This window comes from Dasypus novemcinctus, chromosome X (genome assembly GCF_030445035.2).
Source record: "Dasypus novemcinctus isolate mDasNov1 chromosome X, mDasNov1.1.hap2, whole genome shotgun sequence".
In the NCBI taxonomy this organism is placed as follows: domain Eukaryota; kingdom Metazoa; phylum Chordata; class Mammalia; order Cingulata; family Dasypodidae; genus Dasypus; species Dasypus novemcinctus.
Genome location: NC_080704.1, coordinates 27134588 through 27156528, shown reverse-complemented (window position 1 = coordinate 27156528; position 21941 = coordinate 27134588). Strand labels below are relative to the sequence as shown.

Genomic DNA, 21941 nt, shown 5'->3' with positions numbered 1-21941 from the left:
TCTTTTGTTTTTTTACTGACCTTTAATTTTTTTTTCACATGAGAAAGACTTGTCACATATACTCATAAACTTGGTTCACAGTTTATGTTCTGACTAATCTCAGTCAGGAACTGGTAAATTAATAGAGACATTGATAATATTTAATTCCCTTGTTTGGGCATCTCAGGAAATCAAAATCTTCTTGTATAAGGCTTTATTTCCATGATGGAATAAAATAAACATGAGTATAGCTTATTTCTTTGCTAAGATCATCATAATGTTTTCATGTGCTCATATCCCTGGGACTATCTGATAAATACACTGTTTGTTTGAAGACAGTCATGTTAACAGCCTACCAGTTCTTTAAATTATTAATGCATGTTAATAAGTAACATCTCAATTTTATTAATTTAATAAACATTTAGTACTTATTATGTGTCAGGAATTAGCTGCTTTAAAATTAATATAATTATAACAACCCTGACAGGTACTATTATTAGCATCTCCATTTTTCACCTGTGGAAACTAAGGAAATCCTGATGTCATCTTTTATTTGTACATATGTAACTGAGGAGGCCTCTTTATTGTCAGTCATCATTTCCTACTATTTCATAGTAATAGATAATATTTATAATATTAGTCATTTTTTCCTTTTCCTTAATTTATAATTACTACCAAGGCTCTTAAGGAGAAACTTTTTTTTACTAGTTGTGTTATTGTCTGCCAAGGTCATCAGTCCATTTCCCAGCAGTCACAGCTGAGACATACAACCAGAAGCTGTGCTTCAGCTTACATACAGTCTTTTTTTTTTTTTTAGAGATTTGTTTGTTTATTTATTTATTTCTCTCCCCTTCTCCCCCCCCACCCCGGTTGTCTGTTTTCTGTCTCCATTTGCTGCGTCTTCTTTGTCCACTTCTGTTGTTGTCAGCAGCACGGGAATCTGTGTTTCTTTTTGTTGCGTCATCTTGTTGTGTCAGCTCTCCGTGTGGGCGGCACCATTCCTGGGCAGGCTGCACTTTCTTTTGTGCTGGGCGGCTCTCCTTATGGGGCGCACTCCTTGCGCGTGGGGCTCCCCTATGCGGGGGACACCCCTGCGTGGCAGGACACTCCTTGTGCACATGAGCGCTGCACATGGGCCAGCTGCACACGGGTCAAGGAGGCCCGGGGTTTGAACTACGGACCTCCCATGTGGTAGACAGACACCCTAACCACTGGGCCAAGTCCGCCTCCCAGCACAGTGTTCTTAATAAATATTTGTTGAATGACTATCTACCACTACTACTGAGGGAAGATAACTTAGAAGTCTCAGTAGTCCTCCATCAACAAACTTACGTTCTCCTTTGGGGAGACATAAAATACACACGCAAAGCACTACAGATATAGGTACTAGATGGACCTTACTTGGAAGAGAAGGTGGGCTGTTAAAAGCTTAGGAAAGGCTTTCAGGGGGGATAGGACATAAACCAGTGCTCATTTGGTGGGATTGGCCAGTGAAGAGAAGAGAGGAGGCATCATGTGAGCATAGTCATAAGGCATGTTCGGTGAATAGGCTCATACACTGTATTTATTTTTTACTTATTTTATCGCTTTCATAGGTGACTTTCCACCATGTACTTGTACTACAAGTTTCCTTCATTATCCAAATATTTTGTTGAGTTTGAATAGTGAGTTCAGATAATAAAGGATAATTACTTTTCTGAGTCTCATGTATTTGGTTCCTGACTTTCAGAGAGCAAATACCAGTGCTTCAGCTAGTGATAGATCTATCCAAAGATTTACCCAAATATTTTTTGTTTCTGTGTTTGGATATTAAGAGTTTGGATAGTGAAGGTTTCTTGTATTTGTATTTCTCCTTATGCAAATAGTTGATTCAGATCCATTGCCCTCAGGAATATGAAAGTAGTCGAGCATTAATTTATTGTTAGTCTGTTGTCAGACCAAAAGAATTTGAAAATTGGACACTTGCTATGTGACTAGTAAATCATGTATATATGTCACATAAAAAGAATGTTGGGGAAAAATAAGCTTATTAGCAGAAAACAAGGAATACATGATTTGAGAAGCATTTGAGTATGTATGTTTTATTTTTTAATGAGCAACTTATAGAACTGTTTCCTGGTCTGAATCTATTGTAGACAGCTATGACTATCTCCAAAATGCACCTCCCGGATTTTTTCCAAGACTCGGTGTAATTGGTTTTGCTGGACTTGTTGGACTCCTTTTGGCTAGAGGTAGGTACAATTTGGTAAGCTTTTTAAATAGTCAGAATTTATTGAGGGATAATTTACATTAAATAAAATTCCCCCTTTTGAAGTATAAGGATAGATGAGTTTTAACAAATGACTATAGTCTCATAGCCACTGCCGTACTCAGAATACAGAACTGTACCACCATCCCTCAGAAATCCCCTTGTGTCTCTTTGTAGGCAGTCTCCTTGCCCCACCCCCAGCTCCTGGCAACCATTGATTTACTTCCTTTCTCTATAGTTTCACCTTTTCTAGAATGTCATAAAAATGGAATCATAAAGTATATAGTCTTTTGTGTCTGGCTTCTTTTACTCAGCATGATGTTTTACAGTTCATTCATGTTGTAGTGTGTATCATTATTTCGTTCCTTTTTATTAGCGAGCTGTGCGCCATTGTATGGATATACCACAGTTTAGTCATTCATCAGTGGTGGACGATTTGTACTGTTTACAGTTTTGGGCTGTTTTGAATAAAGCTGCTATGAATATTCACTTACAAATATTTGTGTAAACATATGTTTTCAATTCTCTTGGGCAAATGCCTAAAAATGAAATTGCTGGGTCATATGGTAAGTGACCATATTTAACTGCCAAAGTGTTTTCCAACCTGGCTGTACTGTTTTGCATTCCCACCAGCCTTGTTTAAGAGTTCCAGTTGCTCCACATCCTTGCCAATACTTGGCACTGTCAGTCTTTCTAAGTTCATCTTGTGCTTTTTATGTGCCTTTTGGCCACTTGTGTATCTCCTTATTGAAGTGTATGTTCAAATCTTTTACCCATTTTTAAATTGGGTTGTCTTTTTATTATTGAGTTGTAAGAGTTCTTTATATATTCTGGATACAAGTTTTATTAGATATGTATTTTACAAATACCTTTTTCAAAGCGTGGCTTGTCTTTCTGTTTTCTTAGTGGTGTCTTTTGAAGAACAGAAATTTTTGTTTTCTACAAAAGTTTATTCTTAAATGTACAATAGGCTCTAAGATAAAACTTCATTCTAACTATAGGTGACAAACCATGTTATAGCAGGGATTCCAGATGTTTAAACAGGAACGGAAGCAAGGATCACTGTGGCCTCAGATACACGGAGCACTTTACCTTACCTTTTCCCAGATTTCTTAATTCCACTGGTGGTCAGAGGGCCCTTCCCTGCAGCCTTTGCTTTTAGCTCCTTGAGTGTCTTCTGTTCTTTTTGTTTCTGCTTGAAAGCCTTATTGGCCCACTTCTTGGACTGCTTCAGGGGCTTCTTTTTGCCACCTTTATGGCCAAACATCAAAGAACAGAAATTTTTAATTTTGATCAAGTCCAGTTTATTGAGATTTTCTTTTGTGGTTTCTCGTTTTTTGTGTGTTCTAAGAAACCTTTGCCTAATTACAGATTACAAAGATTTTTCTCCTATGTTTGTTCTAGAAATTTTATAGTTTTAGGTTTTACATTTAGATCTCTGATTCACTTCAAGTGAATTTTTGTATATAGTGTAAAGGGTTGAGTTCATTCATTTTCTGCAATTATTGCAGCACCTTTCCTTGAGAAGGCTATCCTTTTCCCTATTGAAATACCTTGGCACATTTGTCAAAAAATCATCTGAAACATTTTATTTGATGAGTACTTCATAGTAAATTTTTTCAAAAAAGCAAAAAACCTTATTTTAGAAAACTTCAAATATACACAGAGGTACAGAGAACAGTATAATGGTATCATGTGTCCCCAACTGTAACAGTAATTTTTATTCAATCTTATTTCTTCTATATCCCCCTCACTTTCCTATTCCCCCAAACACTGAAGATTATTTTGAAGTAAATTGTTACATCATATAATTTAATCTTTTTTTTTAAAGATTTATTTTTTATTTATTCCCCCCCACCCCAGTTGTTTCCTCTCTGTGTCCACTTGTATGCTTGTCAGTGGCACTGGGAATCTGTGTCTCTTTCTGTTGCATCATCTTGCTGCGTCATCTCTCCGTGTGTGTGGCCCCACTTCTGGGCAGGCTGCACTTTTTTCGCGCTGGGCGGCTCTCCTTACAGGGCGCACTCCTTGCGCATGGGGTTCCCCTACGCGGAGGACACCCCTGCGTGGCACGGCACTCCTTGTGCGCATCAGCACTGTGCATGGGCCAGCTCATCACATGGGTCAGGAGGCCCTGGGTTTGAATGGGGGACCTCCCATGTGGTAGGCAGATGCCCTATCCATTGGGCCAAATGCACTTCCCTAATTTAATTTTGAAGTGTTTCAATATGTTATCTCTAAAAGATAAAGCTTCTTCTAAAATTTTTTTAGCATTATCACCCCCGAGTTAACAGTATTTACTAGATAGCGTTAAATATCTAAGCACCATTCAATTTTTTTTACAATTGGTTTGAGTCAATATCTATACAAAACCTACACATTTCATTTCTATGCTCCCCCAGTTTATCAGTTGAAAAAAAGATAATTTTTTCCTGTAGAGTTTTTTTGAGATTCTGAATTCCTTGATTGCATTGCCATGTTATCATTAAACATATTTCTCTGTCCTCTGTATTTTCTGTAAACTAGCAGTTAAAGCTAGAGCATTCATCTAACTCAGGTTTGGTTTTTTGACAAAAGTATTCCCCCAGTGGCATAATATACTTCCATCAGGAGGCACATAGTGTCTGGTGGTTTCTTTTTTTGTGTGCTGTTAGCAGCTACTGATGATCATTGCCTAGAGCCATTAACCAGTAAACTTTGCAAAATTGTAATATTCTCTTCTAAATTGGGCGTCCTTCCTTTATTACCTACAATACTTCCTAGAGTTCCTTGTCAACCATTTCATTTCTCTGAGTTATAGTTCTGAATTATGAGGGAGAGGCAGGTTATATCTTTCGTTCTTTCCTCTCATTTACCAGTTTTCAGATATGAGTTGGTTCCTGAATGTGGCCTTCTGAATGTGTAACTGACATGGTTGTTTCTCCGTTATATTTATTTAGATAGTGTTTGGAATTTGTGAAGATCCCCAGGCCAGTGTGGTGGAATTCTGGCTCTTGTCCCGGCGACAGGAATGTGGAATAGAGTGAGATGAGCTTCCCCTTCCCTCTCCACAGAGCATGCAGACCCAGAGAAAACTCCCAGTGCCGTGCAGACCTTCCTGTGTTGTTGAGTGTTTGTCCCCTGCACATGACTAGGGTGACCAGCCCAAGGAGGCGTGGGTACACCCACTACTGTGGGTCCTGTTCCTTTGTGTGTGTGTGTGTGTGTGTTTGTTCCCCCTCCTTTTCCTTTTCCTGGGAAGGCTCAATCATAGTAAAATAATTTGAACCCCTAACTCTTTTTCAAAAACATACACACATGCACGCACACACACTCATGGATATACTCACGCTCATATACTTGACAACAGGTCTTTTCCCATGGGTGCTGGGGTGTAGAAGGGCCTGAGGTAAACAACGTCAGAAGAGTGGAATGGCAGGCGTGTTTATGGGTGGCCAGAACAGTGAGCAGGCCCCCTCCAGTTAAATGGTCTCCTTGGCTGGCAGCAGCAGGATAGGCTGCCTCTGTGGTGGTGACTCCCAGCGAAGTGAGCGGATGATCATTCAGAGGAAGTAGGCCCAGCCAGGCTGCTCAAGGGTGGCAGGTGGTTGCTGGCAACTCTTGTTGCTTTCTGGTCGCTCTCCCCAGTACTGGCAGCCAGTAGTTCCCCTCTGGCAGTGCTGGTTGTTACAGCCCACACCACTGGCTTCTTGGGAGGTGTGGGCATGTAGGTGGGGGTGCAGCAGGTGATTGCACTTCCTTCCTGAGGTTTTGGGACTCCCCGTTCATTGTGTGAAGCAGCAGGAGGTGGTGACCCCAAGGGCTGCTGCTTATCAGTTTTCCCTAAAGGCATGAAAAGTGACCAAGTGGCAGATTTACTCTTCTTCGCCTGGTCTTTACCTGTGCTCTTAGAACTTCAGGTGTACAGGCGGGGTCCCAGGGGTGTGACAGGCTTTTCTCTTAGAGGATAGTGATATCCTTTAAATACAAGAAATAGGACAGGACAAGATATTAATCTAAATCTAGGTTGAAAACACTTGTATTTTCTCCTGAGTGTAAAACCAATGAACAGCATGTACATTATTGTAATTGTGTGTCAGTAATGTACGTTGCACTAGCCCCATACTGGTCCGATGTCAGAAGTACTGTGCCTCTCCGTGAAGTCTTATCTCTAGTGTCCAGTCTCATCTCCTATTTCATCCTTTTAACAGTTTTATCCTCATTCTCAAGGTTTCTCTAAGCTCTCCATCCTCCTGCCTATTCTGCTGATGCCCCTTTTCCCCGAAGCCTTACATCCTTTTACCCCCTGGACTGAGGTGTCAACACAACTCTTGTCTTGAGTCTTGTGTTTTTGGTGCTCTCTTGGGTTTGAGCCCCCTTCTTCTCGTTCCATGTCTTCTTCCCTTTGGTTTACTCTGCCATAGAGTTGAAGTACATGCTTAAGTAACTTTCAAAGAAGCATATATGATTTCTAAATCTGTGCGAGTCTGAAAATTATTTTCTCCCCTCATACCAAGAGATAGCTTGGTCGAGTGTAGAACTGTTTTCCTTCAAAACTTTGAGGGCCGTGTGGCTTTGAAGGCCATGTCTTCTAGCATCTGGTGTTGCAGGTGTGAGAGTTGTTACCCAGTCTGATGCTTGTTCCTTTTTAAGCGATCCATTTTTTAAAACGTTTTTTGTAATAACATATATACAACTCAGAAGTTCCCGTTTTTTACCACTTTCAAGTATACAATTGAGTATTGTTAGTTACATTCACAATATTGTGCTTCCATCACCAATAGCCATTACTCCAACTTTTTCATCACCTCAAACAGAAACTCTGCCCACATTTAGCAATAATTCTCTCCCTGCTTCCAGCCCCTGGTAACTTATAATCTACTATCTGTCTCTATGAAATTTACATCTAGGTATTCCATGTGAGTCCATACAGTATTTGTCTTTTTGTGTCTAGCTTATTTCATGCAATATGATGTCTTCAAAGTTCTATGTTCTCACATACATCAGGGTGGCATTCCTTTTCATGGCTGAATAATATTCCATTGTATGTATATACCATATTTTGTTTATCCATTCATCTGTTAAGGGACACTTGGGTTGCTTCCACCTTTTCACAATTGTGAATAATGCCACTGTGAACATTGGTTTGCAAATATCTGTTTGAGTCCCTGCTTTCAATTCATTTGGGTATATACCAAGAAGTGGTATTATCAAACTAATTTCCACAGTGCCTGCACCATTTTACAATGTCACCAGCAATGTATAAAAATTCCTGTTTTTTCCATATCCTGGCCAACACTTATTATTTTCTGTTTTGTTTTGTTAATAATTGCCATCCTAGTGGGTGTAATGTGGTATCTCATTGTGGTCTGATTTACATTTCCCCAATGACCAATGATATTGAGCATCTTTTCATGTGTTTATTAAGTGATTTGTTTTTTCCTTCTTAGAACCCTGAGGATCTTCTCTTAATTTTTAAGGTTCTAAATGTCCATGGTGCTGTGAATAAATACCCATCTTTTCATTCATTAGTTGGGCATTTTGGCTCTAAGACCATATCTTATATTTCTTTGAAAATTTGCTCCCATTCTTTTTCCTTTCTGAACTCATAATAATTAATGATGGGAGTATTTAAATTGATCCTGTGTATCTCTTGTATTTTCTTGATTATTTTATTCCTTTTGAAATTTTTTTACTTTGATCATCTCTAAGAACTCTTTCTTGTTCCTTGAATGTTCCTTTTTCATAGAATTCTTTTTCTTTTAATGTAGTAGCTTCTTTGATTTATTTGATGATACTTAATGACAGGTGTAGTTTTGCTTTTAAGTTATATTTCCTGTAGAGTCATTTTTTTCTTCTTGCTTGTCTTGCTCTCTTTTATGTTGCAGGCTTCCCTCAGATGTCTGGCAATCCTTGGCTGTCCAGTCATGTTTAGGAATAGACAAATTGAATTGCTGGTCAGAACTCTTGATGCATAGATGGCGCTTGGTGACATCCAGGCTCTACCTCAGGGTGAGCTGGATGGGAGCAGACCTTATATGGTTGTTGGTTTCTACACCCAGTGCCAGTGTGAGAAGGGCTGTATTAACACATACGAACACACACATTAGCTGTCTTGGTTCCTAGCAGAAAATCCATGGCTTTTCTGTAGAGATTACCCCCCCCACACACACACACACACACACATACACACTTTTTTTGGTCCTGGAAGTGACTGCCTGGCAAGGGGCGGTTTTGCATTGAGATGACATCGAGGAAAGAGGAGGTCAACTAGTCTATGCACCAGACTTGTGTTTGACCCCGTATGATCCCTGGGGCTGCCTAGGGCAGATCTGCACCCTCCTTGGCTGCAGCCCCTTCTCAAGACTGCATGCGTCCTCTTGTTTCCTCCCACTTTCTGTTTTCTGAAAATGGGTTAACATTTCTTAGCTGCCAGTGACCCCTCTGCATATATTCTCTTCACTGTGGGTTTATTATCTTTGTTTTATCCTTATACTGTCATTTTAATGGAGAAGGAGAGATGAGGAATGCTAACACTTAACGTTTAAACAGGAAGCCAGTTTGCTATAAAAGATCCGACATTTTGAAAACCAAAATAATGTTTCTTTTTCAAAACAATTTGTCTTCTGTTCCCCTGGAAGTCATGGTTCTCTTGAAAACATTGTGCTGAGTGAAAGAAACCAGTCACAAAGGACCACATGTTATATAACTTCATTTATGTGAAATGTCCAGAATAGGCAAGTCCATAGAGATAGAAAGTAGATGTGTGGTGGCCTAGGACTGGGGGGAGGGGGAGATTGATGGATGACAGCCTAGGAGGGTGGGGTTTCTTTCAGCAGTGATGAAAATGTTCTAAAATTGATTGTGGTGTTGTGAATATACTAATAGCCATTGAATTGTACTCTTTAAATGGGTTAATTGGATGGTGTATGAATTATATCTCAGTAAAGCTGTCAAAAAATGGTGGTTCTTTTGGGTGAGCATAATATTATTTGTCACATTCTCTGTCAGTTTAGGACCAAAGCAGTCTTTTTCAGTAGTAAATGTACCAGGTAAATTGTGATGGTAAGGATAATGATTCATTTGATGGTAAGTACGATCTTTTGTTTAACAGGTTCAAAAATAAAGAAGCTGGTGTATCCGCCTGGTTTCATGGGATTAGCTGCTTCCATCTATTATCCACAACAAGCCATCTTATTTGCACAAGTAAGTTAAACCCAGTAAGCTAGGCTGTCCCCCCTTCTTGCTTGTATACATATGGGTTTACTGCTTAATTTTATTTTATTTCTCAGTTTACAACACCAGACTAAAATTTATTTGCGCATACAGATGAACTATGACAAATTTAAATCTGTTTTTCTCTACTATGTAGTTCAGTTCTGGCCCTCCTTCCAATAAAGTTAGTATTCAGAGAATGCATGCCAATTTGAATATTAATCAAAGGACATTTAAGATACTTTTGCATATTTATCTGGAAATATAGATACTCAAATTCCAAAGCCGATAATCTGTGGGTCATTCTCAGTTTGGGCGTATCTGATCCCAACCTTCTCTGTTGGAGCACAGCCTGTGCTTCCAGCCCTACAAGCGTGCTCTCTGGTCCTGGCACTGACCTGGCATTTTTTGCTGATGACTTCAGGGCACGCAGTCCTTTCTGCTGGGAATGCCCTTCTCGGGTCTCTCAGTTGGCTGCTGCTTTCTTAGCCCTCAGGCCCCAGCTTGATGGTACCCTCGCAAGTAAGTAAAGCACAGTGGTAGGCAACATGGGTAAAGCTAGACCAACAGCTCTCAAAATGTGATCTCTGGACCCACAGCATTAGCATCCCCAGGGTACTTGTTAGAAATGCAAATCCCCCCCACCTCCATCAGACCCTCTGGGGGTGAGAGCCAGCAATCTGTGTTTTAGCAAGCCTTCTAGATGATTTTAATGCCCACAGTGTTTGGAATCCACTGATATAGACCAGTAGGTAGCTTGTGGCAGGGGGAGGGGGTGGTATCTGGTGATTAGTAGGACTTCAGGCAGAACTGGCAAGATTAAGGCAGGCTCTAGGTTTTGAGGTCCTGGGCAGCTTATGGAGACAGGGACCTAGTTGTCAGAAGTGCTATATCACATGGATACTCTGTCCTAGGAGGAGACAGTGGTGCAGTAAACAGAATTGGGCCCTGCGGGCTCTGAGCCAGACTGACCTGAGACTGATCTCCCCAAATTCCTCATAAAGATTGAGTTCGATTCCTGTGATTGTGGGTGGGAGCCCAGTGGCCCCAGCTGGGAGGAATGGATGGCTTTGGTGGCGACTGCCAATAAGATCTTGCCAGCATAGGCTTGATGTTGTTTTTCAATCCTGGAGGCGGCTGGTTCCTGTCCCTGCTAATACAGTTAAAATCATCTCAGTCTGTTATGGTTTAAACAGTTAAGGACTGGGGTGGGGAGGGTTGGCTTGGCTGCTGGTTTAGAAGCATCTGTGGCTACCCCCCACATGGGAGTCTTTTTTTTTTTTTTTTTTTTTTACCTTATATGCATCGCATATGTTGCAAAATAACATTTGTATTCACAACCAAGATAGTAGGATGTAGGTCTGAGTTGCATACTTATTTATTTTTAAAGTCAGTGGGAAGGAGTATTGCCTTTTATTGTTCACCTAGAATAAGCCAGAACAAAACAATTGGCTGTATTTTTACTAAACATAAACTATCAGTGATTGAAAGAGATCTTCTGATACTGTCGTATTATTTAGTTCCCATTTCAAGCTTCAGTTTTCTTTCTTGTGAATACTCTTGCCTTGGACAAACCACTTAATTGCTTTTGTTCTGCTTTCTTTTCAGTAGTGTCTACATAAAAGTACAGTAAGAAAACCCTTAGATTGATATAGAATGTTATTTTCCTCTCAGAAATTTAAAACACCAAGAATAGTACTACCTTCATAGTAAAATTCAAGCTGTCTACCCATGAGTGAGAATCTTATCGTATATTTTAAGAACAGTTGGAGCAACTGGAAGAATATTACTTGTAAGAAACCAGCTATTGAAAAGACCACTGGATTTATTAGCAGTGTGACAGTAGATAAGCCACTTGGCTTCTGAATGTTTCCTTATAATCTTTGTCTCATTAATTCACAGAGTTATTGTACAGAGTACAGATAATTTATGTGAAAGTGCTTTGTAAACTAAAATGCTATATATACAAATAAATTACAAAAATTAGGGAAAGAATATTAACTGCTTTCAGAAATTAGAAGTACTGTCATGTGGAAGAGCAATCAATATTCTTTGTCCTCAGTAGGACCAATGAATGCAAATTTCTAGGGGGCATTTTTTAGGAAAGCTCAATACTTAAAAAAAAAAATTCCAGTGATTAAAAGCCACCTGGCCAAAGGAAGACAAGTGCAGTTTTATACTTTTTATTTTTTATTGTGGTAACAGATATATAACATAAAATTTGACATTTAACCATTTTTAAGTATACTATTTAGTGGCATTTATTCCATTCACCAGGTAGTCCATTACCAAATGGGTACATTTTAAGATAGTATATGCTCCTTGACCTGGAAGGATTTCCTGACCCTAGGTCATACCTCTCAGGTTGTTGTAGAAAGGATTCTGGATTAGGTTACCTCCAAAATCACTATATAAACTTGGAGGCTTTATGTTTTTGGGAGGCCTAGGAAAACAGAGCATCTTTCCTAGATTTACCTCTTTTTTTATCTAAGCCCCTAAAATGAATGATTTTTAACTTAGCAAATGTGAATTGATTGGCTGTCACATGTTGGGCAGAGAACTAGATATAAAGGTGGAAGCCTTCTCTCTGTGTCTGATTTTTCAAGAATTTCCCATATCAGCAATGATCTACATTATTTTTCTTGAAATAGAACATTTAGAATATACACCTGTAATTTATAGCAAGTTTTTTTAAAAAAGATAACTTAAAACGACTAGACTATTTTTTTTCTTATTCTGTCGTTCTTACTTATCCTTTTATGTTGCCCAGTTTTAATGCCTATGTCCCAAGACTTACTGCAGTAGCTACGTGCTCAAATACAGTTCTTTTGAAAACAGGAAAAGAGAAAACAAAATTCTCTTTCTTACCATCATGCATGAACTAGCAATTGATCTTTTATATTTTGTCTCAAGATCAGTGGGGAGAAATTATATGACTGGAGTTTGCAAGGATATGTAGCCATAGAAGATTTGTGGAAGGAGAACTTTCAAAAGGTGAGAAACAGCTTTTTCATTAACTTCTTTTTGGTTTAAAAATATGGTTTCTCTAGGGTTTTGTAAAATACTCGGTAAGCCGGTTGTTTGTTTTATCTTGCTGTTTCTGTTTATTTTTAAGTATTCCTCCAGTTCATGTTTTTTGGTGACTATTTTTGGAGGAGCAGTAGAACTTCTGAGCAGTTGGTTATCATCAACAGGGCTGAATAAGTGGTGACCATAAAATGCATTCCACCACAGCCTTAGCCCATAATTTCCACTCAGTTCTATTTATTATCTGTTCAAAGTTTATATTACCTGAAAGTTTTATCAAAGCTCTATTCAAAGGGAAGATACTATGCTTCCAGGCAAAAGTCAAGTCATCAGGGTCCCTCCTCTTGCTTTTTCACTTGTCAAAACTCAGCTCTTTTCTTCAGCAGCCCCTAGCCTTGTTGGCCCTGCTAAGGGTGTGAGCTGTGACGTGTTGGGGACCAGCCACAGGCTGCCTTCTCTGTGCTGTCTGGTGGATGAGCTGCGGAGGGAGGAGGTTGTGTCACTGTAAGGCCGTGCTATCTTTCATCTCTTCTAGCAGCCACAAAGCTAATTAAATGTTGTCCACATTTGCTGAACATTCTCCCCTTCCCCTGATAAGGAAGAATGAGTACAGAACAAGGCACCATGTCTCCTCTAAGGACAGAGAGATAGAGTCAGCTAAGGAAGACTTAGGGTTCTTATACTGATAGATAACTTCTGGATTATAGGTTGAAGGAAGTTCATTTTCACTCCCAACTTATTTCAAATGAAAATACTTCAAATATATAAAAATAACTATCTCAAAATTAAAATCCAGAATTTTGAACTGAACTATAGCAGCACTGTTACAGAATAAGTTTAAAAAAAGTAAGTCATAAGCCCTCATTGTTTCTGTAAATAATCTTCCAGTGAAATCTTAAAACTGATTTTTATACACTAGTGATTTCTAAAGGAATTAGTCTCTCTTGAGCCTATTTAAACTAGCTCTTGATTAGGAAGTTCTGTATTAATATCAAGAGTCCTTTGGCAATCCCTTTTAAAGAATAAATGCTCAGATATTTTTTTTTCATTTCTCTGACATTTTCTTTGGAAGCTTTCTTTCCTGTTTAAAAAATTCCTTAACAAGCCCACAGTGAATTTTATATGGGAAAGGAAATAGCAGGTGAGGAAAACTATACACAGCTCTAGAAAGAAATGTGGAAAATGAGACTAAATCAGCCTCAACTCTGAGTTCTCATTGTGATGTGACTACAGAAAGATAGGCATCAAAGCTGGGGGGCCAGGGGTGGGGGTGCCTTTCACTTGGAAACAGTTTTCTGTAACTGCTCTGAGAATTTGGCCCAGTGCAGAAGCAATGAACTGTGTTAGGAATGCAAATTAAACAGGTTAGCATTTTGTGGTAATTTGAAAATGTTAATTATTAAAGTTACTTAAATTTATATGCAGATCTTTTGGGGGTGGCTGCTAAAGGTTTTTAATTAGCTCACAGTGGTTTGTACATCTTTGTTAGTCCTCTATGCCCTTTCCCTCTTCAGAGTCATTGAGAATTTAAAGTGCTCTTCAGTTCATTTACTCTCAAAATACACTTTTTTCTGTCAGTTTTCTTTTCTCAGTAGAAGGTAACAAAATCAATGTTGATTGACTCTTTCAACATTTAGCACAAGTTTTAAATGAAAAATAGCAGAAGGCCCTATTAATTCAAGATTAGATCTACTTAGATTTCAGGAATTACTTGATAGTGTCATGCCATTGTTTTATTGCCATCCCCTTGATGGATTTTGTGGGTTGCAGGGTTTTCTTGGTTTTGTTTTTATTTTTGTTTGTTTAATGAGATCAAGGATTCAAGCTACTCTATAATAGGAATCTTTTGGCGCCCTGGAGCTGAGTATGTCCTATTCATGGGATATCAAGTAATCCATAATCTAATAAGTGAGATGAGGAAAGCGTACATCCAAAATACAAGGCAAATTGTGGTAAATGCCATAAGAAAGGCACAGGAAAAAATGTAAGAGTTTTGGATGGAGAGCCTGTATCTTTGAAGGGAATTGGGGGGATGCCTTGTGAAAGAGATTTTTTTGCGGGGGGGGGGTACCTTGTGAAAGAGTTTTTTTTGCAGGGGGGGATGCCTTGTGAAAGAGATTTTTTTGCTTATTAGCTTATTTGGAAATTAATTTTCAAGCCAAGCTTCGATTACCTACCAGTCTTAGTTAGATACAATCTAATTCGTAATTGTTTGTACCATAATGATGTACCAGAAATAGACATGCTTTTTTGGTTATAAGTAGTCAAAGAAATTTGTGCACATTAATGTTTAAAACAGGGCCTGAAAATGTAAATGGTCTAAACGATGGTTCAATTTGCAATTGTATTATTTCCCACGAGTCTGTCTTCCTCTCAAGGTCCCTAAACAAGTCTGTGGCACTTAGCTCTTCTGCCACATCCTTTCCCCCCTTTTAGGAATTAATTCTAAATGTTTGCACTGAGTCTTCTACCAATAAAGTTTGCACAAAGTGGTCTTTCAGTTCTATTCTGTCAGCATCATTGTTCACTTGAGAAGAATTTATCTGCTTCAGCTAAAATTAACTCTGCCAGAACTGTGAAGAGAAGATGGTTGTGTACAGAAATATTGTCATCATAGGGTTGTCTAAGGTTTGTTTGGGCTTTTTCAAGAAAGTGAATATATACTATATGTATACAGTATAAAATCCAACAATTAATGCCCCTCCCCCACGTTGAAATTATCAATGCCTTCAGAATCCTCCATATGCCCCTCCAGGCACCATTTGGAATTTTTTTCCCCATACACTCTTAAAAGAAGAGTATGACCACGTATGTATATATTTTAAAACACTGTAGTCGAGCTTGCCTGTTTTTTGCTTTTATAATATAAACAGATATACAAAATACAGATATTCAGGACGTTTATGTAAATGGAGTCTTACTATATGTACTACTTTATAATTTATTTTATCTTACCATTTATATTTATGTGCTATATATGGCTGTATTTTCATTTTCACTGCCCTAGAATATTTCTTTATGGGAAAATACCCATGTTGATGGATGCTTGGTGGTTTTCAGAATATCAGTATTACAAATACAGCTGTGAACATTTTTGGACATGCCTCATGGTTTGTGAAGAGTTTCTCTAGGCCAGGATTCTTGGTTCATGAGCCTGCACGTCGTCAATTTTACTAGATGATGCCAAGTAGATGTAGTTGTTCTGATTTTTTCTCTGGTCAAAACCTGGTATTGTTAGGTTTTTCACGTTTCCTAGTCTGATGGCTTTTAAATAGGTTTTCATTGTGGGGTGTGTGTGGTTTTACTTTTTGCTTCAATTTTTATTTTGAAAAAATTTCAAACCTGTGGAACAGTTGCAGGCATAGTACAATGATATTCCAGTATACCCTTTGTCTAGATTCAGTAATCAACATTTTGCTACATTTGCTTTACTTTTCTCTTTACACATGTGTACACACAAAATGCACACTTTAAAAAAAAACTATTTGAGAGTTAGTTACAGATAATATTGAACTTTATATCCTAAGAACAAGGGCATTCCCTTATGTAGTCACAGTACCATTGTCATACTCAGGAAAGTTATTATTTCATTGATTACATAAATATTACCTAATATACATTCCATATTCAGAGTTCTCCAGTTGCCCCAATGTATTTTCCTTAAATAATTTAAAAACTTTTTTATAACTAATTGAGTTATTATAACAAAAATACCCTTAACCATAATCCAGGACAAAAAAAAAGAGAATTTTGCCAGCCACCTAGAGGTGCCTCCCTGTAGCCAGTCCCAATCACAGTCCTGTCCAGAAATAACTGTTTTCCTGACTTTTATAGTGATAACTTCCTTGTCTTTTTTTATGGCTTTATCACCCAAGTATTCCCTATCACTTTAATTTAGTCTTTCCCATTATTTTTAGCTTCACATGCCTTATTAAGTTCCCCCTTTCCCATATTAGAGAAGTTGTGGAGTTACAGAACAGTCATGTATAAAATACAGGATTCCTGTATACCACCCCACATCCAACACTTTACATTGGCCTGGGACATTTGTTACAACTGATGTTAGCGCACTTTATAATTGTCCTATTGATTAAAGTCCATGTTTTAAGTTAGGGTTCACTGTGTAGTGTAGTTCCATGGATTTTTAAAAAAAATTTTGTTGTTACCATATATACAATCTAACATTTCCCCTTTTGACCATATCCAGATATGTATTTCAGTGCTGTTACTTGTGTTGACAATGCTGTGCCATCATCACCAGTATCCATGACCAAAACATTTCTATCATTCCGAATAGGAACCCTCTTAAGTTGCTCTTATAAAGTATAGGCTCCTCTTCCTTCCTTTTTGGTTGCTTACAGTTAATCTGTTAAAGAACTTGTCACATTTGACCTATAAAGTTTCCAACTGCTTTGGGTTTTGCTGTTTGCACCTTTATGGTACAGTTTAACATGTTCCTGTGTCCTCTGTATTTCCTGTACATTGGTAGCTGGATCCAGAGGTTGCTTGATCAGACAGGCTCATGTTTGATCCCTTTGGCAAGACTAGGTTGTGGTGTATTCTTTTATCAAAAGGCACGTAAGTCTGGCTTTTGCTTCTCTCTCTTTTTTCTCCCTTAAACTCCTTATTTTGAAGTAATTTCTAACTTATAGGACAATTGCAAAAATTGTATAAAACCCATACATAGAATTCCAAACATCCCCCCACCCCAGATTCCCAGATCCACCAGTTTTAACGTTTTGCCACATTTACGGTATCATTCTGTTTGTCTGTGTATCTAACTTTCTAGCTAGCTACTTATCTGTTTTCTAAGCATTTAAGAGGATGTATACCTCATGCTTCTTGGACACATAATACTTCCATATATATCCTAAGAACCCTTTGCCCGTTTTTATTTGGATTGTTTTGTCTTTTTGTTGTTGAGTTGTAGGAGTTTTATATGTTTTGGAAATTAAACCCTTATCACATAAATGGTTTCCAAATATTTTCTCCTATTCATTCGTTTCACTTCTCTTTTTTGGCGTTAGCAGCTGTTGATTTGTTGGGGATTGCACAATGATAATATTCTACTTCTCTTGTTCCATTTTCAGTATTAGCTGGAATAATTCAATCAGGAACCACTTCCCTTATCTACTATTTAGTTACCCATTTATATTCCGTATAGGAAAGACAGATAAATGCTTGAATTTTTTTCTTTTATTTACCCAGTTTACAAAACAGTGAGTTATTCCCTTTCAATCTCAGAAGGTCACCATTTAAATATATATAATCACTGTTAATTTACAGATTTAAACATATTTGATGTGTTTCAATCCTTTGCAGTTCTTATCCTTATGAGAGTTCAAATTGTCCCATCTTTGGCTAGTAGAAGTTGGTTCTGAATACTTTTGATCTGACCTAAGTAGTCTGGTGTAGTTTCCTTGCTATCTGGCATGTCAGGATGTTCCGGAATTTCCCATTGTGGTTTAATTTATGTTTTGCTGATTACTGATGAGATTGAGCATCTTTTCATATGTTTATTGGTTTCTTCTTGAAATGCTTGGTCAGGTCTTTTGGCCATTTTATGTTTGGGTTGCTTGTCTTTCCTGCTGATTTATAAGGGTTCTTTATATTTTTTCCAGAGACTGATATTTTTGATCATGTGTTTACAGATGTCTTCTCCTAGTTTTTGGGGTTTGTCTTTTTCAGTTTTGGTGGTTTTTTTGATGATCAGAAGTTCTTAATGTAATTGAATTTATTGATCTTTTGTATAATGGTTTTTGTTCTTTGACTGTAGGAATGTAATAAAAGTGTGGAAATATTTATTGGCTGTCCATTGCTAATCCGAAACCTGTTCAGAATAGACCCAACCCAAGGACTGAGTATCAGAGATGGAGGCCCGTTGTGGGTGTTGGGCCACAGATGATTCTTGTAGAAGTTGTCTTATAATCAGCTGTACTCGGCAGTCTGCCTCAGTAAATGCCATAGTTTAGTTTTTCACTAGGTTTTAAAAAATGTTAACAAGTTACTAGCAAAGAAATGTAGAATGACTGTTAAAGGCCAACAATAACTAAAAAGAAAAATCCTAGTAATTCTTTAAAGGGCAAGAAAATTCATAAAGAAACACGAACTTGTCACCAACATGAAACTGAACAGAACTTCGGAACCTGCGTGTTGAATAGTTTTCTTCAGGCCCTTGCTGGCTCAGCAGGAAAACAAAAGGGAAGTAGCAGCCACCACCCTGAGTAAACATGCCCTGCTTTCTCTTCCTCCATTCGAAATTTCCTCCCCTCGCTAAGTACATGCAATTTTGGCCCAAAGTAAGTTATATGATTTTTAAAATGATCGTCTCTTTTTTAGAAAATGAGACTCTCGGTATCAGATGCAGCGTGGCATGGTGATTAAGAGGGTGAACTCTGGAACTGGGGCACTTGGGCCCTGTCCCAGCCCTGCCTCTTCCTAGCCTTGAAACGTTGGGAAATTACTTAGCACCTCTGGGAAATGGAGGTAGTGCTTCATGGGGCTGTTTTGAGGAACACACCAAACGAACAGACTAGCACATGATCGCCACTCACCACTGCTCATGTGACAGGGCACGTTTTACGTTCTGCCTGAGAAGATAATGTCTGCTCATGGAAAACAGGATCACAGGGTTTATATTCTTTCATCAAGAGTCCTTATACCAGGGTTTTTGTTTCCTATTGCTGCTGTGACAAATAACCACAAATTTAGTGGCCTCACACAACACAAATTTATTCTCTGAGGGTGCTATAGGTCAGAAGTCCAGTACTAAATCAAAGTGTCCTTTCTGGGGGCTCTTGTGATTGTGGGACCAAGGTTTGTTTTCTTGCTGGCTGTCAGCTGAGGGTACTTGGCCAGCTTCCTGGCTGCAGCATTCCTGGGCTCGCGGCCGGTTCCTCCATCTTCGCAGCCAGCAAGGGCGGGTTGAATCCTTTTCGTGTTCCATCTCTCTGACACCCCCCCTCCCCCTCTCAGACTTTAGGGATTCATGTGACACTCGTTTGGGCCCACCCAGATAATCCAGGATAATCTCCCTGTTTTCAGGTCAGCTGATTAGCACCCTTAATTCCATCAACTGCCTTAATTCCCCTTTACCATTTAAGGTAGGGTCATCACAGGGCCCAGGATTAGGACGTGGACATCTTTGGCGGACCATTTTTCTGCCCACCACATCCAGTGAACTGGAATTTCTCTGGGGTCTTTAACAGGTCCTGTATCCTTACCCTTTATTTCCTCGTCATGAAAGTGGAGAGGCCTGCCTTACACAAAAGCTGATGTTTATTAAGTGCTTGCTATGAACTTGGCCCTGTGTGCTAAACTCTTTGCACTATTTTCTCATTTAATTCTCACGAAGACTCTGTGAGGCAGTTCCTATTATTATCCCCATTTTACAAATGAGGAAACTGCATTTTGGAGAAATTAATTAAAAGAATTCAACTGGGTGAGGGGCTCAAGCATTTATTTCAGTGGGCTGTTATACCTCAAAAGGCTTAACTAGAAATCCACCTTCACGTGGCAATGCATACTAATTAGAAACAAAGGTATTGATTGAAAAGCTATGTTGTTTGAATTTTACTGACAGAAATTGGCATTCATGCTTGTGGCTATGGTAAGAAAAAGAAATTTAATTACCAGAACCATATAAGTATTAAAATTAGATTATAAAGAGAATGACTGAGGTATAAAATATACTAAAGAAAACCGTTCGGTCAGAAAAATGCAAAAACAGAAAATTTCTGGCTTGGGCTAAACCAGGAACTGCCTTTTGAAGTCGGAATGTTGTTTTTTTTCTGAGATCATGGCGGTCTCTGCCAAGAGAGGTCTGATTTGTTAGTAGGGTGGATGGGCTCAATATTTCTTCAGTGAGATATTTGCCTGTCATGCTTTGTTATACTATGTGCTATGTAACCAAAGAAGAACATTTTCCTAGCAACATGATTGTTTTCCTCAATCAGAAGAATGTTTTTATGTGCTCATTTTCTTAGTGGCTGAAAGATCAAAGAGCTTATGAATTTAACATTTCATAGTTTTTGAGATCGAGATGCTGGTGAGTACCGATAGTAGGATGTATATATATGTATATATAAGACTATCACTAGAAGTATCTTGCAAGCATTATATTTAGGTAGTTCAGACCTAAAATATATTTAACTCGGTAGAGAACAACATTGTTTGTATGCCACACGCAGTCCTTGGATATAGGTATCTATGTTTCCTTTATAAGCCTTTTTAAAAAATCTCTTCTTATTATTTATTTATCACACACCCAAGCCTTTTTTAATACCAGCACTCTAGTTTTGCCCCATTCCATTTGTTTATTCAACAGATATTTGAATACTTTGTGTAGGAGGCCCTCGGGACATTCTGTTCTCACAAAGCTTATAGATTAGTAAAGGATTCAAACATTAAAGAAATAATTGCACTCATAAGGAAGTGTATGAGTGCTATGAAAGTGAATCAAAGGTTCTAACCTAAATTGAAGAGCACGGTACAGGTGAAAAGCCTTGACATAGAGGATGAATAGCACTTGCCAGGCAAAAAAGAAATACTGGAATTGACCATTCTAGGTCAAGGGATACATTTTGTAAAGGTCCTGTCCCAGGAAAGACGTTGGGGCAAATTCAAGCAATAGCAAGAAGGCCTCTGGGTCTGTGGCATGGTATGGGAGCCAAAAAGTGGTTCTTGTGAAGGAGGTAAGTACATAGGCACAGAGTCCTGTAGAGCTCCATTCAAAGTGACAGGTAGACCTGGGTGTTGCATGACCCATCAAGCTATACATTTGGCCATGTTCTCCAGAATGCCATCATCTAGTGGACGTGGTATATAGACAGGGTGACCATAGAATTCATCATCCAAACTGGAACACTCTTATAAGAGTGAAAGGGGGCGCTATTAATTATGCTGTAACAATGGGTGTAAACCGGTATAGCTTGGGCAAGCCAGGATGTATGGTCATCATACTTATCATTTCGCAACCACTCCAGTAAGCCCCACAGTTGCCTAGAAACCGTGAAACCATGCTTTGAAATTACAGGGTCAGTCACATGTTCCTGCTTTCCCACTTCCCCACCCCATTCACCCATGGATAAGTCAGGGGAACCTGCACCAAGTCTCAGCCACAGATTCACAGCCCCACTGTCTGTTCAGCTGTAGCCTGCCCAGGGTTTTTTAGAATGCCATCTCGAGAGCTCAGGTCTTTGACATAAATCAGGTCTTATTAACATGTTTTCAAAATTAAAATCTTCAAAACATATAGGAAATGAAGGTTTCCCACTAGAAATTTTCCCACATCACTTCTCACGGGTGACATGACCTAATTATATGTTCCCGGATGGCAGCCAGGCAGAATGGGTGTGGTCCCATTATAACCTCTTTCAGAGTAAACATGTTTTGTGAATTGGCCCTTATGGTGGATGATGCACAGTGGAGTACCCATTCCCATAGGTGTAAGTCTTTGTACACAACTATAGTCTAAGGCTTCTCCAACAAGGGC

At 38.7% G+C, this 21941-nt stretch overlaps 1 protein-coding gene across 2 annotated transcripts in view; it reads left to right on the top strand.

Annotated features, from left to right (window-relative positions):
• Positions 1-21941, top strand: part of APOO (apolipoprotein O) — a 54066-nt gene that overhangs the window by 24302 nt on the left and 7823 nt on the right. The window contains exons 5-7 of one of the 2 annotated variants that reach the window (XM_004449828.4): positions 2115-2210; positions 9321-9412; positions 12335-12415. In XM_004449828.4, coding sequence (XP_004449885.1) covers positions 2115-2210; positions 9321-9412; positions 12335-12415 — 269 coding nt within the window. The remainder of the gene's footprint in view (positions 1-2114; positions 2211-9320; positions 9413-12334; positions 12416-21941) is intronic. The other variant, XM_004449829.4, reaches the window with a different exon arrangement.